At 45.6% G+C, this 16512-nt stretch overlaps 1 protein-coding gene across 15 annotated transcripts in view; it reads right to left on the bottom strand.

The window, feature by feature from the left end:
* Nucleotides 1-16512, bottom strand: part of SEC31A (SEC31 homolog A, COPII coat complex component) — a 998112-nt gene that overhangs the window by 817132 nt on the left and 164468 nt on the right. For all 15 annotated transcript variants that reach the window (XM_069626136.1, XM_069626132.1, XM_069626133.1 and 12 more), the window contains exon 7: nucleotides 5518-5660. In XM_069626136.1, coding sequence (XP_069482237.1) covers nucleotides 5518-5660 — 143 coding nt within the window. The remainder of the gene's footprint in view (nucleotides 1-5517; nucleotides 5661-16512) is intronic.

Here is a 16512-nt window from a genome sequence, read left to right as displayed (position 1 = left end):
ACGATCTGATCACCAACCCAGTTAGAGTCACCAAAAAACTGAAGGATCTGGATTGGATAACAACCAACGACCAAGTACAAGCATGTAAGTTGCTGACCCATCTTCCTCCTACGTTCAATAGACTGCACACTCCTCTAGCCTATTGTTCGAAATTTCCAGACAGAAAATTAAGATCTACCTTTTTAAGAGCACGTTTGAATTTACTCCACACAAGAGAAATCTTAACAATAAGACAACAAACAGCAACAAAAAGCTGTAGGCTATGCAAAGCCCCAGACTCTATTGAGACAGTTTGTCGCCTTCTTTTGCATTGTCCCTCCTTAACGAATGAATGCACCGCTTTCCTATCACCCTGCTGGCTCGACCCCCGTCTGACAGAAGAAAATACTTGGTGGCGTCGTCTCATTTCAAGGGAGAAAACCCGCTCGGTGATCGCCTCAGCCAAACTGTTAGAAGCAGCGTTTATTAAAATCAACGCCGTGGGATTTAGCGAAATTTAGCAAGGTGCTTCGCGCTACCTGATCCGCACGATGTAAGGTGCCTCACGGAAATTCTCTTTGTTACACACAGGTCAAGCGTAGTCTACCTGTTATCAGACTTGAATTCTGCATTCTGCTAACTTGATTAGTTCGCTTGATTTTGCGGTTTGATGTTCAGCCATGTAAAAATCATATTTTGATTATATACAAGTAAATAAATAGATAATAAATAAAGGGGTCGATAGTGGGTGGGAATAGCCATGGGCAGTCAATGGATGGGAAAATACCCAAACCACCCCCACAAGCTATGTGTCCCTTCTCACATGTCATATCGCGCCTATCTGTATAGGTTTGGCATATGGCCAAAACTAATAACATGCCTATTCAAGCTACGTAGCACATTATGGTTTAATTTTGTGCCAGATTTGCTAGACTCACGCTGCCATGCACGCTAATTGCCCGATACTGTACAATTTTAGCATGTGTTTTATTTGCTCAGCGCCTACTGAATAGCACCATGTTTCTATGTTTAGAAACCCTATTGTGTTAGATTTGCTAGACTCACGTTGCTACGCATGCAAATGGACGGCAGCCTTACACTGCATAATTCCCAACTAGCATAATTCCTAACTAGCTCCAAGTACACATGTAACTCCCATTGCTTTACACTGTTCTACTAAGAACACTGTTATATATTATCAACCTACAGGATCTTACCATGCTACTAAACTCACTTCCACTTGCGCCAGCGCATAACTTCCTTAAACAGGTAGACATGATCACTACACCCTGCACTGTATTACAGAGGAACCTCAAATTACGTGCCAGACTCCCAGGGCTCTATGACCCTTTAACTAAATCAGCGCAAAGTATTGCAACCACTAGTCCGCGTAACACCAGCCAATCCCAGCACCCTCTTCAACTTAACAGCAGGCTCTTCCCAGAGCCTATCCTCGCCCCGAAAGGCAGTCATAAAACTCAGCCATCACTCTTGAAACCAGTACAGACTGGGACAAAGGGTGCACTTATAAATGCCCGCTCTATGGTAGCCCACGCAACAGATATAGCCGACTTATTACATAATGAAGATTTAGACTTCCTAGCTGTTACCGAATCCTGGCTCCACCCAGCAGCTGGTCCAGCAATTATGCTAGCCATACCAGATGATTATACTCTTTTAAGACTTGATCGTACCACTTCTCGTGGTGGAGGTCTTGCCTTAATAGCCAAAACTAGCCTAACATTGAAACTTTCTCCAACCTACAATACAGGTTCATGTGAATCCCTATCTGCTAAGTTAACCTTATCTAATACGAAGTCTGTATCTATTCACCTCATACCGACCTCCCGGCCCTCTAGGCCCCTTTGAAGAAGACCTAACACACATCCTATCAAATAACCTCAAGAACTCCTCCCAAAGCATCATATTAGGAGACTAACCTTGGGCTCAGCGACCCTCTGGATGTTAATGCCACACTCTAATAACACTTTAGAGGAATTAGGCTTCACTCAAAAGATTACAGATCCTACCCACATCAAAGGTAGAACCCTTGATTGGTTAGCTGTGCACAATTGCCCAATTACGGTCTCATCTATAATGCCACAGCCTTGGTCTGATCACTACTTCATCGGCAGTATCACCCTCACAACCTGACAGCATAGCTCCAGCTGTCCCAACCAGAAACAAAAGAAACATTACTCCTTAAAACCTTATTCCCTTGATCCTACCTACTCTTAATTCCATCTCGGACCACACAGATCCTTCGTCTATGGTAGACGTGTATAATAAAGTAATGCTTGACGCCATAGCACCACGGAAGATGAGAAAGAGTAAACCTCGCAAACACGTGAATACCTGGTTCACTCCCCACCTTAAGGCCATCAGACAAGAGAAAAGACGATGTGAAAAAATCTGGAGGTCAGATCCCTCAGAAAATGATAAGAAAAATCTGAGCAAACTAGCTTCCCAGTATAAAAAAGAAATTATCCTCGCTAAACAAACCTCCTATAACCTCTGAATTTCTCAAGCCAAATCTAACACCAAAGAACTCTTTGTACATCTGAAAGAGGTAGAATCCCCTGTCCAAATCCCAGACTCTTGCCTTAAGGATAATAATTGGTGCACAGGTGTACAAAATGCTCTAGCTAATAAAATTACCTCCCTGCAAACCAAGATTAGTAATAAAAAAAAGACTCCCCTTCTCCACTCCCATAGCCAGCAACACTAACTCTTCAACGTCACAATCCATCCTGACGCCTCCACCTGCACCTATTCCCCATTTTAACTTCCGCAAAGTGTCTACCAAAGAGGTTGTGAAAGTCATTCTCACTCTCAACCCCTCTAATTGCCATGGGGACCTATGCCCTGCACAATTGATAAAAGATGCAGCTCGCAAACTTTCCCCCATTTATCACCGAACTAATAAACGCATACTTTACGTCAGGCACCATACCCAATAATTTGAAACAATCTTGGGTCCTCCCACTGCATAAAAAACCTAATCTAGATCCCTCCACTCCCACCAATTACCGCCCCAACACCACAGTGCCCTTCCTACTCAAAATCCTTGATAAAATAGTGTACCAACAAATTCAACACCACCTTGAACACAACCACCTTCTAGGAGTCTGACAGTCAGGCTTCAGACCCCAGCACGGAACTGAGACTGTGCTTATAGATCTCAAGGCACAGACAGATAAGCTGAGAGACGAGGGTAAAACAGCATTACTGCTACTCCTTGACCTCTCGGCTGCATTCGATCTGGTCGACCATGAGATCCTCTGCAATCACTTAGTCGGCAGCCCACTTTTCCCAAGAGGCAATCGACTGGAATCAATCCTTTCTCAATAACCAAACCATGCGAGTCTTCTCCCCACTAGCAGCTGCTGACCCAACGCCCATTACCTGCGGCGTGCCACAGGGCTCATGTGCCTCTCCTACTCTGTACAACATTTTCACAAAGCCCCATTTCGATAATCTAGATGGTCTGGGTATCACCTACAGAAACCGTGCTGATGAAACCCGACAAGGATTTGGCCTTTGTAAATAGAGTGTACCTCATCATCCAGGCATAGATGGCCCTACACGGCCTATGCCTGAATGACAAAACAGAACTCCTCATCCTAGGTACCACACCCAACCTCAATAAACTAGGCCAAAACTACTATTCTTTTGTAATTGACAATAACATCGCCGTAGCTAAAGGTTAAAACCCTTGGCTTCTACTTAGACTCCACACTTACCTTCAAAAAGCAAGTAAATGCTATGGCATCCGCCACGTCCTATACATACAAACTCATTAGAGCAGCCAAACCGTTCCTTTCACCCAATAACTATCACTTTAGCTAGAGCGTTGATCCTGTCCAAGTTGGACTATTGTAATGCTCTCTACATAGGCAGTAATAAATACATCACGAATAAAATTCAAATTTTACAAAATAATGCTTTAAGAGCACCCCTAAGCCTCCCAAAGAAAGCCCACATTTGACAGACTAGAAGATCTGTTAATTGGCTCTCAACGAAAGACATTTTCCTTAAATCTGTCTCTGACTCACAAATGCCTCCACCAAGCTGCCCCTCAATACCTGATAACGAGATTCTCTAGACAGGTATCCTGCTGCCCCTCCAGAAAGGCCACCTCCAACCTCCTTCTGGTGCCAAGATTCAAACGTACTATGTCTTGGGGGGGGGAAGAGCTTTCCGGTTAAAGCAGCACAATTCTGGAACTCTCTACCACCATCCCTTAGGGAAGACCTTCCCTACCCACAATTCAGATCCAATACCATCCTCTGGATTAAAGAACATGACACTATGTATTTCCATGCTGTGCTATAATATAAATACCGTAAATTGTGTATATTTACAGATCCTCTATGCTTAGACATATTATATAACCTGTAAACCATGTATACTTCCTTGTAATTATAACCTGCTGTATCGGTTTTCAATGTTTTGATGCTTCCAGCAATGTAACTTCAGTTGGATTCCATCTATTGTGTTCTCTGTAACCTAAGCTTTACAATCCTCTTGTTGCTTTTGTGCCCCGCTACCCCTGGGTTAGGTGCGCACTACAAATAATAAACAAACATATACATAAACATAAACATAATTAACTCGGGCCAGATTATTTTCTCAGGGCCCGATTCTCATCTTGGCACAGTGAGCGTGTTAAATAGCACGACTCACTGCGCCATTTCTTGACGCCCAGGCCCCACTGCTATTCTCATGTGGGCCTGGGCGACTTCGCAAAGAACGACAGTGCTTTTGCTGTAATCTGTATGTTTCTAATGGAAACAGGCGGATTGCAGAATCTCAGCAGCATTTTCATTAAATGAGAGAATCGTTATTTTACAAAAATGCTGCCGAGAACACAGTTCCTATACACCAAAGTGAGCAGCTTCAACATGTTGAAGCTGCTCACTTTGGTGTATAGGAAAGTGTTCATATACACCCGTGTGGTGTATATGAACCCTTTCATTTAAAACAAGCAGCTTCAACGTTGCATCCTACAACGTTGAAGCTGCTGGCTTTGGTGTAAATGAAAGTGTTCATATACACCCGTGTGTTGTATAAGCAAGCAGCAGCAACGTTGAAGCTGCTTGCTTTGGTGTACATGAAAGTGTCCATATACAACACAGGTGTATGGACAATTCCATTTACACCAAACAAGGCTTCTTGTGGCACTCCTTCAGTTTAACGGAACCAAAAGGGTATCGTAAAGGTGTGCTAGTTTAGCGCACATATTAAACTAGAGGAGTGCCACAAGAATAGGCTTCCAAAAAGCCTGTTTCTGAATGTGGCGGTTGCTAGGTTGGTTTCCAACCCATCCCAGCAAACGCCACATGTATTCCGAAATTGGCGCAATCCTTCCGACTTCGGAGGAATGTACCAACTTCAGAATAGGTCTTAAGTACCGAAAAGGTAGTTAAGCCTTTTAACGTCCTTTTCGGTACTTAATACCAACTTGAGAATCGGACCCTCAGTCGTAATACAAAATGCTAGGTTTAGGATGTATACCCATGTACTATAGAAGCATACCTTGTATGGTTTTCCATAACACGCAGTGGCGATGAGGCAAATCGGAGATCCCACATCTGTATCACAGGCAGCCGATCATCTTCTGAAGCAAGGACCAACTGTGTAGCCACATCAGGGTGCCATTCCATACCAGAGCAGTGCATCTGAAAGGTGAGATTAAAACATCCATGTTAAAGTCACGACAAAAAGAGTATAAGAGTTGATAAGATTTTCTTGCAAAACACAAGACCTATGTCCCAACATCTGAATTGTAAACTGGCAATAAGAACACTTGCTTGCTTAATTTATGGCCAACAGAAAAAAGTCACAGATTGAATATTATTTAAACTGATCAAGAAGGCAAAGTCGCTATCTTTTCTGATGGACACAATCTTCCTCTCAGAGTCCTCATCTTGTGAAATACCTCACAGGCGCAAACAGTAATGGAAGCATTTCAATAAGATACTGTTCCACACCTACTCCAGTAGGGCACAGTTAATATCCACAATACCAGTTATGACATGAGGTACATAAACTGAATCGCGCAAACCCCAAACCCTCAGCCTCCACCAGTTTGCCAGCACTTAATGGATGACGAATGGTAGAATTGTCACAGGTCAACAGCTATCAGTCAGAGGGCACGATGGAAGGGCAGATGATGACTCGGTGGTAGGTGGGATCCTTAAGAAAGAACATTACTGAAATCAAGTCACTAGCAATTCTAAATGGACACATTCCACAGATCCCCAATCTTGTGAAGACTCCAACAGCAATATGAAGGGGGGAGGAAAGCAAAATACAATGACCTACAATAGGATCGCTGCAGCATCCTCTCACACCAATAAATCAAAAGCAAAAGCGTTTAACAAATGTGTGCAAAGGGGGGCGTGGTTAGCAGCCAATGGAGTAAGACTGCTCCTTGGATAGCTCCCGCCAGATCCGACAATCTAGTGATCCTGAAGGTGCAGGAGGCGTGCGAGAGGGGAAGACACGACAACCGGAGAGGGGCCGCGGGTCAAAGAAAGAGGAGGAGGGATGCTGGAGGCCGGTGCTGCCTGAAGGAGGGATAGTGTGAGGCGGGGACGACAGCGGACTGCAAAGACCAGAGCGGAGGCTGCCGGAAGAAACAATGGCTACGAGGGACCCCCCGCCACCCCCCCCACAGAAGTGCCGGAGACCCTCTGGGGCAGTGTATACAATCAGCTGGGCGTGGGCCCAATTATAGCGGGACCCGGAGCAACCGACCAGCACCCCATAGAGATAATATGCTCAGCTGAAGACAAGCGGTATTAAAGAAATATTAACTTATGCAGCAAGCTGCACGCATACTACCAAAGAGGCCATGCATGCTAGAGGACCGGGGGTGCGCCGTCGCCCCCCCCCCCCCCGCTCCCCAGCCAACTATGGACAACTTCACTAAGCGACGCAGCAGGCGCCAGGAGGAAGTATGGACTAGGCGCAGGGAAACTAAGGGGGCGCCATGGAATTACACAGTCAGGTGATGCTAGCCATAGCGGATTTGAAGGCAACACATGGAATACAGATTGCAGCTGGGCAACTGGAAGTTGGACTTTTGCACCAGGATGTGAGGAGACGTGCAGAGCGCACTACTATGCTGGAGACACAGGTGAAAGAATACAGGCGCGCTCCGAGGCACACATGCAGGTGTCCATGTGCTGCAGCAAAAAGGTCAGTCTGCTTGAGAACAAAGTGGAGAAGGCTGAGGGACGAGCACAAAGAAATAACATTGCATAGTTGGCCTGCCGCAGGGGGGGGAAGGTGCAGACTCAACGGCATACGTGGAAAACTTGATGCTCCAAGAGATCGGGCCTGGGAACCTCACGCAGTGCTTTACAATTGAGAGCGCATAGGGCGCCAACTAGAAGGCCCCCCCCCAGGGGCACCTCCGAGACAGATTATCGCCAAGGTCCTGAATTATAAAGACAGGGAATAAATATTGGCATATTCCAGGCAGGGAGGTGAATTGAAGAGAGCCTCTGCAGACCTGTCGGTCTGCCACGATTATATGTTTCAGGTGCAGAAGAACAGGGAGCAATTTGCAGCAGCTAAGGCTAGACTGTGAGGCGAGGCTGAAATATATGCTGACCTACCCAAATATATGCTGACTGCACAACTCAAGGTCATATATAAAAACAAGGCCTGGTTCTTTGATCTCCCGGAGGAAGTACAGGCATGGAAGGACAGAGAATGGGGCTTGGTGACATGGACCAAGAGGGAATTCAAGGGAGACTCAAGGGGCGCTCGGCCCAACCGGAGACTAGATTTAACTAAGGTACTTTGGACTGCATGATTAGCATGATGGATTGTGATGACGAAAAAGGTACACAAACACATATCCTAGGGCTGGAGGGCTCTTAATGCGACACATCCAGTGGAAGGGATCCTAATCGCTTGTAAAAGGATAGCACATATGGCAGGGCCGACTGGCAGTCTACGCTTTACGGCAAGAAGGAGGAGCCTGCGCCCATGGCTGCGTTCTATCTTTGTTTTTGTGCTCACCCGCTGTGCACCAGCCCCAGGCTGAACAGCTTGGGGCTAATGTGGGAAACAGACATTCTTGAGCAAAGGCAACAATGCTGGGCAGTTTTTAGTTGGGAAAGTTTATGGGGGACTGGGTTGCCTGCATGTACGCTGGAAAAGATATGCAGCACTACACTCTGCGACGGGGCACAGCAAAGAAGGAGGCTGACGCTCATAAGGGGATTGGAGAGGAATGGTTGACTGGAAGGGAATAGAAGCAAATGGCAGGAACCATAAACTTGCTTACCTGGAATGTAAGGGGTTTGAATGCTTATGTAAAGAGGAGTGTTTACATATTTTATGAGAAGAAAGGTGGATATCGCCTTTCTGTAAGAAACGCACCTTATGACTGAAAAGCAGGCTTAGTTAGTAAATGGAGAGGGCAAGTATTTGGTTCCACGTATTCCGCTTACGCTCTCAGAGTACTGATATAGATATCGCCCTTCAAGGTTACTCACATTAAAACAGATAACGAGGGTGCTAGTACAAGGCTTCCTGGAAATAGTAGAAACATATTTAGTCAACACGTATGCCTCTAATCATAGTGCCGCCAAGTTCTTTCAGACCTTATATGGACACCTATGTCCCCACCCGGATAGCAATATGATATGGGGTGGAGACTTCAACTGCACGTTGAAACCGACCCTAGACAGGTCAGACACCAAATATACTAAACCTGTTTCTCCCGACAGAACTTTATAGACACTCCTGGATTACTTTGTCTTGGTAGACGCTTGGAGAGTTCTCCATCCAGACACCAGACACTACTCACACTTTTCAGCGTTGCACGCAGTACACACAAGGATAGATTATCTATTTGTAGGGAAAGAACTGGTCCATCATATCATGCATGCGCAGTATGAAGGTGGGGTATTGTCAGATCATGCCCCACTTAGACTCAGTGGAAATATGCGGCCCCTAGGGCCCCCATACCTACGTGGAGACAGGAGCGAATCGCTAAGCGACCCCCCCATTTCGCAATAGCATCCATAACTGTATTACCGATTATGTGGCGCAGAATTTGGGCAGCGTACCAAGTGCTGGTACCTTCTGGGAAGCATTGAAAGTGGTGATTAGGGGGCCGCTATGGCGGGGTCTAGGGATGTCCACGCAAATATGAATAGGAGAATAACTTCCACGGAGGAACAGTTGAGGGAATTAGAGCAGTCCTATGAACAAGGCCTAGACAGTAATGCAAGGACTAGGGAACTATAGCAGAAATTTACAAAATGCTGGGAGGGACTGAGCAAGCACAGTTTTGCTAAATGCACAGAGTGGCAGCATAAGGAAGGGGATATACTGGGTCGATTGCTAGCATGGTTATATGAGAAGGAAGTGCAGAGGAGCACCATACACTCAGTAAGCTCTGGGAGAGGGCATCTATTCCACATCCAAAAAGGGGTTAACGAAGCGTTCCATGAATTTTACCAACAACTGTACCAAGAGGAGCACCAGGTGCCAAGCAACCACCTAGTGGATGTGTTGGATGAGAATGAACTCCCGAGGTTGACCCAAGAAGAAAAGGAAAGTCTAAAGAGCCCATCACACTAGACGATATACAAATCACGATTATGGGTTTCCCCAACAGGGAAGGCACCAGTTTCAGACGGGCTACCTAGCACATTTTATAAAGAGTATTCTCAAGTGTTGGCCCCCCACTTACTTAGTACCTTCAATAATTCCTATGAGGTGGGAGTACTCCCACTTGGCCCGAGAGAATCGGTTATTATACCTCTCCTTAAACCCCATAAAACTCCCACGGAATGTAGTTCTTATAGACTGTTCTCAATGTTCAATCAAGATAGCAAGATTCTGACTGCCATATCGGCAACTAGAATGAAAAGAGTGATGCATAAGTTAGTGCAGACAGGCTATGTCCCTGGTCGAAGTATGACCTTTAATCTGAGGAGACTACACAATGTTATAGTTAGAACAGCATCCTGGGATACCCCCGTGTGCCATAGCTACACTGGATGCGGTGAAAGAGTTTGATTCAGTGTGATGGGACTGGCTTTATGCAACTTTGAGTAGACACAAGGCAAGGCTACCCGTTGGCACCATTGCTATACGTTCGATATGCAGCTGATTGCCCAGTACCTTAGGACTGAATACAAAGATGCGGGTATTGAAAGAGATGGGGACAGGCACTTGATATCCTTGTATGCAGAGGACACTATTATATATTCAGAACTCGGAGGATAATTTGGAGGTGCTACTGGAGGCCACGACCCTTCAAGAAATTATCAGGGACCACCATCAGTACGGATAAATCTGCATTATTCCTGATAGCAGGTGAGTAGGATAGAGAAAGGTGCGCTGCCAGTGTTGGTCCTACAGTGGAAGGAGCGCACGTTTAGGTATTTTGGGGATTAACGTGTACCACGACCCAGAGGTAGAGCATACACGCAACACTCTTCGCGCTTTAGAAGGTATTAAGAGATCCACAAAGTTCTGGACAAAATTGCCACTGTCTATGATAGGCAGGGCGGCTATGCTGAAGATGGTGGTATTGCCCAGACTATTACACTTTTTTGCGAATGTCCCATTCTACATACCTAGGTCCTTTTTTAAAGGAACTGGAGGGTATTTGCAGAAGCTTCCTGTGGCAGAATGGGCGTAGTATGATAGCGTTAGCATTATTATACAGGCAACACGCGGAGGGGGGTATTCGAGTCACGCACTTTGAATTATATTACATAGCAGGGAAACTGCAATTTGTGATGTATTGGTTGGCAGAAGACCCTACTCCGAACACACAGATGTTGCAATCTACTAGAATGTGTCATTATTTAAAGGAGATCTTGTGGATGGGGAAACCTTGAGGAAGCCGATGGCCACACCTAGTGTCCCTAGGGGTGGAAATATTCGACAGAGCTCTGACAGCAATAGGGTAAACAGACCCGGTGTCGGCACAGACTCCTCTGGTTTCAGTAATGTAAAAGGTGCCTCAGGCGAGTAGGGGTACACGCAAGTATTGTGAAGCCTGCGGTGTGGCCACCATAGGGGATCTGATACAGGACACTTGAGTTCTTACCCTTTCCGGAAATGGCAAGGCAAACTGGCATACACACAGGTACATGTTACATAGCGCTATTAAAAGGGAGATTCTGCAGAGGTGGTGGCATATAGCGAATTAATGGAGAAACACTTGATAGTGGATACCCTGTAGGATGTAGCCATGGGAGGGCACACCACATGGAGGATATACAACATCCTACTCTCTAATGGGTCGGCGTTTCCTCAGGCGATAAGGAACAAATGGTAGGTGGACCTGGGGGTTGCTTTTGCAGAAGCACAATGTGGGAGGATTCTGGGATACCATAAGAAGGTGTCAAGAAACGCTATACTGCAGTTTATACAATTATTGGTGATGGATAGAGCGTATATGACCCCCCACAGCGGATCTCTAAATTCTCGGGAGCAGCAGCACACAGATGTCCAAGGTGTAACGATATGGAAGCAGGGATGCGTCATATGTTTTGGGCATGTCCAGTGGTGGGACTATACTGGCGAGAAGTGGCAAATAGATTACAAAAAGTGGGAATAGACCAGGATGCAATTTCCTCGAGTGCATGTCTGTTGGGGTGGCATGGACATTGTTTAAAGAAGCTGGAATAGAACACTGGTGGAGGGACATGTATACATGGGGAGTGGCGGAAACTGCGGTATGGAAGGGGACGGGGCAGCATGACTGTGTGGAAGCTCCTGAAGGAATCAGAGAAAGTATCATTACAAACACTGTTTGCGCAGGCTTCCACTGACGAAGTAGATGTGGATAGGCACTAACAAAGTTCAAGGTGGCTCCAACTCGACGGAACGTAGAGCGTTTTTAGTTAAAGTGGAATTCAGGTAAGGGGAGGGGCGGTAGTTGGGTGAGGCAGAGTGGAACGGGGAGTTAGGTGCAAGGCTTATGACACATTTGTCAATAAACGTTATTAGCAGAAGCACTGCGCTCTTTTTTTTAAAGTGTATTTGATTAACATTTTAGTCATAACAAACATCATTACAATCTATGGTAACATTCCCTCGAACAAGTCCCCACCCCCCTACTCCCATGTCATACATTGGCAATCAAAATTTCACTCCCGAGTTAGGACAGTTCATTAGTATTCTCATCTAGAGTCCGGGTTCAGTCCCAAGGCACTCCTATACACAAGGGTCCCACCACCCTATTTCGGTCCATCATGGGGTGTGCTCCCCAACCGGTCCAACCTCTCCAATATGCATTCAGTTCCTTTCATTCCCAATCCTCCATCAATTACTCAGCTTTACTGACCCAATCGCCCATTTTTCTAAAAAAAAAAAAAAAAGGGGGAGCCAGGCGGGCTCGATATTGACACTAGACTCCCCCAACAAATTGGTGAGGTACTCAATGTCATAAATAGTGCAGATCTTAATCACCCATTCTTTCTAGTCAGGCATGCACCGGGTTTTCCACAGCTGCGCCAGACAGCATCTTGCGGCTACAAGCATGATGTGAAGCATGTGACCCCTGTACCTCTCCACCATCACTACCAGGCCCCACCCCGAAAAGGACAAGCCATGGGGAGGGGTCCCTTAGAATCCTGTCGACCCCCCCTGATCCAGGAGAGAAACTCTTCCCAGTAACCCCTCACCCTACGGCAGCCCCACCACATGTGAATGTAGTAGCCCTTCCTCTGGCGGCACTTCCAGCAGTACGGATGAGAAAAACAGTTGATATTGTTCATAATGTGTGCTCAGTTTTGTTTGTGTTGTGCAAAAACCAATATGTTAAAAAAATAAATTATTTAAAAAAGTGTGCAAAGAAGCCTACGTCATGCCAGAGATGCAATTGAGAATGAGGGGGAACATGAGAAGGGGAGCAGAAAATAGTGAGTTGTGGGTTGTTCAGGTAAGATCAGTGCAAGAGGAGGTGGTAGACAAAATTGGGGAGGCATTTTGGAGAAAAGGTAAGGTATTGGCTGGTGAGAGCAAGTGGTACTGTGTGCTCAGTGTGCAAACAAGTTGGGTGAGAGGTTAGAGACTGGGTAGAGTGAGCGGAAAGTGAATGGGAGATAAGGGTGACTGATTAGATGGAGGGCGAGTGTCAGGGCTGTGGGGTTGGTAAAAGTCACTCCAGGGGGCCTCTATGGCCAGAGCCACCAAGCACAGGCTAACAAGCCTTGGCGATGTTGTGCACTTGGGCCCCCTATAAGTACTACAGTTCCTAGGTTTCCATGAGGCTGTGCGTGCACACGCAGCACACATGCACAGCAGGGGTTAAAAGAGCCGGTCCTGCCAGTGTCAGGTGCTGGTCATTTTCCCTGATGATGCATGGGCAGGACGGCATGGGTATCGAGTGTTTCCCGGTACCCTGGTGCCGGTAATGGCTTCACGCGCAGTCATCGTGAACACGGACAGTGCTCCATGCCAAACCGGGAGCGCAGCGAGCATTCTGAAGGCCACATGTGGAAGCAGGAATGAGGCCTGCTGCGGTAACCTACTGCTTCAGTGTGGATTACAGCTTGTGTTCATCTGCTCGGGGGTTGCACAGAGCCACCCCGAGCCTGACATCAGTGCTCTGTGTGACATTTTTGGCATAACCTATGGTTATTGTGGTAGTACATATTAACTAGTGAGCATATTTAATCCTGCGATGGAACTGGAAATCATGTACATATCCGGCACTTCTCGTATGCTCATTATTCATTTATGTAAGTAAGAGTCGTGTGAGCTCTCTGTGCAGAAGCAAGAAACAGGAGTGGAGAGTCTGAAGTCATCCTAACGGAATGAATTTGGCATTAGGGAACTTGGCGCTTTAGGAAGGTCTACTGTGTTTTTGTTGCTCATACGCTTACTGTTTGTGGCTGTTGCAACAGCAACTCATGCAATCATTTAGTGTGCCAACCATGGTTTTGTCCTTCATGCCATCAGTACATGTGTCTTGTGTAGCATGTTATTTAAATGGTAGGTCATTCTTCAATGGTGCTCATATAGGCTGCCTGGTTAGGGGATTGGAATTAAGTGCGCAAGTAGGTACAGAGGCCAGCTATTGCTTTAGGATTACAATATGTATTGCCTTTCCCATATTCCCGCTTCCTAACCAAGTACCCTAACCCTCTTCACGGTTTCCCCAAACTCCCCTTACCCATCCACAACTTTTCCCTAACCCTCTTGCCCCCATTGGCTGCCTCAGTGTGTCCTGTTAGTGTCACATCAGGCACCCATGCCAACCAAGGTGGGAGGGTCATACTCCATTCGTCTTCCGTGGTTAGAGAGGAATTGTGTGGCCTCCCTCAAGCTCGACAGTGAGTGAGGAGAGGGAGAGTATTAGTACTTTGGAGCGGGGAGAATAGTTGTAGGGTGGAGCGGGGGGAAGAGTAGGTGTAGGGTGGAGCAGGGGAGACTAACATGATGGAGAGAGTGACATTGGAGGTTGGAGAGAGATCAGAGGATCTGAAGGAGGAAGCACTAAGAAAAGCAGTGGTGGGGTTGAAAGGAGGAGAGCAGTGGAAGGAGAGAAGATGATCAGGGAGTTACAGCTTAAAGAGAGGAGGTGAATGCCTTTAGATCCTCATTGACAGAAAGATAGAATGTAGATAAGTTGGGGTCAATAAACTATCTACTAACCTGAGGAGTAAGGACATCTAGGTTAGGGAGGGAACCGCTTCATCTAGACGCGAGCGAGGGATGGCCCCTTGTGCCCAGACTATAAACTCAATAAAATGGCTTGAACCATCTTTGAGAGTTGTAATGTTCTTTAGGCCATCTGTGGCAATACTTACTGCAAAGAAAATCTCTCTCTATAAGATGCTTAACTATGTTTCCATACTCCACTGCTGCAATTTATCAGTGTTAAGTTGCCCTCTGCTATCCAAATGGCAAAGTGCCCCGCTGTGTGCCCTTCCTCTTCAACAGCTATTATTTGAAACAAACAGAATTAGCATGGTTCTGCGTGGTCACATTCTACTATCAAACATTCGGAATAATTTCAAGTTACTTCTTTCCACACCCACTTCTCTTCACACAGCGCACGGCGGTTCCAGTGTCAATGAACAGTTAATTACCGGCTCAATGTTTTTCTTTAAAGAGAAACGCTTTAGGGCGACTGCCTCCTCACGAGCTAAACTGAAAGTAGGTGCTGTAATTCTGCTACTATGCAATCTTATGCCATCACAGGGACTCTGCACTGGAACAAGGTTGACAATTACACGTCTACAAAGACATCATAGAGGCCCGTGTAATTGATGGATTGAATTTATATACTGTTCTTATACAGTGCATATCTCTCAATCCATCCAATAAAAATATGCCTTTCAAATTCAAAAGAAGACCGTTTCCTATACGTTTAGCCTTTTCAACGTTTAGCCTTTTCAATGACCATTAATACATCACAAGGACCTACGCCCCGCCTGAAAGCAATCAGTGTTAATTCCGATATTGAAGCAGGGGGGCAGAAGTAAGCCTATGAATTACCAAACAATTTTGACCTTTAAGATATGTTATGCCATAAACAGCTAGTATCCTTTCTAAAATGTGATGTATAAAGAAATACCTGCTGTTAAGATGGATTTCCAAAATCCGCCGGGTGGCAGGATTTTGGAACGCCACCCTGTTTATGGTAACAGCAAGGGCAGGCCGCCGGCCACACTAATGACATACCCATGAAGGTACTGTAAGGTGGCGACTGACTGCATCAGTTACCCCCCTTTGTGACATAATATAGTATATGTTTTGCATGTCTTGTCATTTTACATTTTATTTAATGGGATATAGTTTTAACATAAACCTTAACACAATAAAATGTACAGAATACAAACCGAACAATAAACTCATACAATGTGTTCATACAATGTAAACAATAGTTAATTCCAGGTTTCATTACATGAATCCATTATTCCATTTAAAGTTAATTGTAGTGCCCATTTAGTTACACCAAAGAGAACAAAAACCTAAAAAGGAAAACAGCGTAAAAGGAAAACACAAACTTCAATAAAATATCATTGCATCAGAGGCCCAAATATAAAGGAAAACATAGTCCAAGTGTTTTTAGCATATCTTGTCAGCCAAACCATCCACTGACCATGTACTACCCAGTCTAACAAAGCATTCACCCCAGAGGTTCGAAGACCCAATTACCTTAATTGATTATTCCCATATCAGACAAATACCTAAAGAATGTCAAGGGGATTACACAAAGATGTTGCCACAACATACCCATCCCCACTGCCTAGGGTAAGCAATGGTTTGCTCAGGGATATAGATGGCTACTCCACAGGAATCAAACATCTTTCAATCACCCTGTACAGTGCCATATGTAGCCCTTTATTATTAGTATCATGACACTGTTTCCAAAATTGGATTTCCTTAATAGCATCCAGGTGATGTACAAATTTGCCCAAGTGATGAATTATGGACCCTCCCAAGCATAAAGCACTCCGTTGATACGTGCATTGCCGTCTCAAGATGTGTTTTACTAAGAAAGATACGACAGGAACGTTCGGATATTGTTAG

The sequence above is a fragment of the Ambystoma mexicanum genome, chromosome 6p (genome assembly GCF_040938575.1).
Source record: "Ambystoma mexicanum isolate Mex_15411 chromosome 6p, UKY_AmexF1_1, whole genome shotgun sequence".
Classification (NCBI taxonomy): Eukaryota; Metazoa; Chordata; class Amphibia; order Caudata; family Ambystomatidae; genus Ambystoma; species Ambystoma mexicanum.
This window is presented reverse-complemented; position numbering and strand designations above follow the sequence as displayed.